Source organism: Berghia stephanieae, chromosome 14 (genome assembly GCF_034508935.2).
Source record: "Berghia stephanieae isolate SIO BIC M18660-M18661 chromosome 14, UCSD_Bste_1.3, whole genome shotgun sequence".
NCBI lineage: Eukaryota > Metazoa > Mollusca > Gastropoda > Nudibranchia > Aeolidiidae > Berghia > Berghia stephanieae.
Window position 1 is genome coordinate 2,961,330 of NC_088373.1, and position 2,500 is coordinate 2,963,829.

Here is a 2,500-nt window from a genome sequence, read left to right on the forward strand (position 1 = left end):
GAGAACTTTTAAGTGGATGCTTATAATTATGCTCTATAGAAATATATTGTTATTATTATTATTATTATTATTATTATTATTATTATTATTATTATTATTATTATTATTATTATTATTATTATTATTATTATTATTATTATTATCATTATTATTATTATTATTATTATTATTATTATTATTATTATTATTATTATTATTATTATTATTATTATTATTATTATTGTTATTATAATACTCAACAGTTTGGCTTTAACTCTCTCCTTACCAGCCATTTTCAGGATTTTCCCCAAAACTTCACACCCAGCTTACACAAAAATAGATTTTTATCACTCAAACACAATGGCAATACCGTTCTTGTGATACATAATTTATTTATTAAAACATGCTCTACAACACACTGTTCATTTTCTTTAAATTTTATGATATACAAAAGAAATTTGAATAAGAAAAATGTTGGTTGTATCGTCACGAATGTGACGATTTTCTTATATTTGGTAAGGAGAGGGTTAATCATTGTTCGCCTGTCTTCATATTGTCCATACCGACATAAAACCATGTTGACCCCAAGGGTTACAGTTTTAAAAATAAAATAATGAAGGATCTTTTACATTATTAATCCTTTATAAGGTTTTTGTTGAATTGTACGCTGGAGAATCGAAGGAAATAGGCACACTTTTGTATATATTGATGATTCGGTGTTTTTGTACGGTGGCTGGATCAATGACGTCATGCTGTTACATCATATCCGCTACAAACTTTTGCATTTTTTGCATGTAGTTCATGGTGTCGATGGCCAACTTGTTCACTGAAGATTGAATGACAAAAATGAATGAGTGAATAAATAAATAAATGTGAACGGTTTTATAATAATAATAATAATAATAATAATAATAATAATAATAATAATAATAATAATAATAATAATAATAATAATAATAATAATAATAATAATAATAATAATAATAATTACTATTATTATTATTATTATTATTATTATTATTATTATTATTATTATTATTATTATTATTATTATTATTATTATTTTTATAACAGGTCGCCTGTTAGGCGACTTTTTCATACTGACATTCTTTTATATTCGTCACTGAGGCCTTCATTTAGACCTAAATCGATTGGGGGTTATGTGTTTTAGGTGCCTTACCCAGTTACAATAACTTCGGGAGCAGAATTAACATATTACTATCACCCATCAGACCATTGACCATGCTTAACCATATCTTGACTTTTGACTCTACACCATCATATCAGCGAAGCAGCAATAAATTATTGATTCCATTAATTATTTTAGATTGAAAGGGTAAGTTCGACGCACACATAATATATGCAGGTCTGACATCCGAACCCACTTATCGGCATAGTTTATAATTGTTGTAATTGACAATATTTTTTTTCCGTTATTGTATAAAGATTTCCATTACATCAATGAGCCCATGATGAATTGGGTTATCAGACCTCCAAATTCCTGCACGTTGGGTAAGTTTTCCACAATACTCGAGTCCAATTTGGCCTTAAATCGAGAGAGCATAGAGATACCCTAATTGTTCTATAGATAGTTCGAAGTTGACGTCACTCGGGTCTTTGTTATTGTTTTTTGCCATCCGCGTTAATGAGTAATTCTCACTAAACTGTATTAACCTGACTAAGAAAGGATCATGGTTACACAAAGTTTTGTGTGTTGGTCCGTTATACTTCCGTATGGCAATGTTATGAGCTTCTTAGCCAAGTACATACTATGCGCTTGACTAAGAAACTCATAACATTGCCATCCGGAAGTATAACGGACCAACACACAAAACTGTGTGTATCCATGAACGTTTATAGTCAGGTTAAAACAGTTCAGTGAGCATTATTCATAAAAGCGGATGGCAAAAAACAATAACAAAGACCTGAGTGACGTCATCTTCGAACTATCTGTACCGTGTCCACATCCAGTCTAACCTCAAATCAAGGGGTGAACAGAACGTTGCAAGAGACTATTAATTTATTGTCCTATTAAAAGGGTGAAAAGCAATTCGTTTGAAAAAAAAAAGAAAAAAAAATCTCCTTATTCACTGCCTCTCACCATACTCAGCGGTGGAAAGCTTTTATATAGAGCAATATCCACTAAACGTGCTCAAAACGCTTTACTAAAGTCCCTGACAAACAGAAACATTTATGTAACGAGTAGAAAGAGACACGACGCCTGTAATACGACATTACATTTCTTTTCGGACAGAGACAACGCTGTTAACGGCCCGGTACTTATTTTACACCCGAGTACGGAGAGAGAACATGAGTAAAGAGCCTTTTCCAAGAACTCAACTATGCGCCGAGCGAGGTTCAACCCGTTCGACCCGAAAGTCATACCACAAGTCCTCATAGCAGCACGATAAAACAATATGAAAGATAAGGCTATAGCAATATTGGGCACCAGAAATGAATTCCATCAGGCAATTTTTAGTAGTAGTAGTAGTAGTAGTAGTAGTAGTAGTAGTAGTAGTAT

The 2,500-nt window shown here is 31.5% G+C and overlaps 1 protein-coding gene across 2 annotated transcripts in view; it reads right to left on the reverse strand.

Annotated features, from left to right (window-relative positions):
- The window catches only part of LOC144959789 (uncharacterized), a 56,290-nt gene that overhangs the window by 1,577 nt on the left and 52,213 nt on the right, over window positions 1-2,500 (reverse strand). For both annotated transcript variants that reach the window (XM_078892539.1, XM_078892538.1), the window contains one exon: window positions 1-805. This exon is cut by the window's left edge and continues 1,577 nt beyond it. In XM_078892539.1, coding sequence (XP_078748665.1) covers window positions 735-805 — 71 coding nt within the window. In that variant the 3' untranslated portion in view covers window positions 1-734. The remainder of the gene's footprint in view (window positions 806-2,500) is intronic.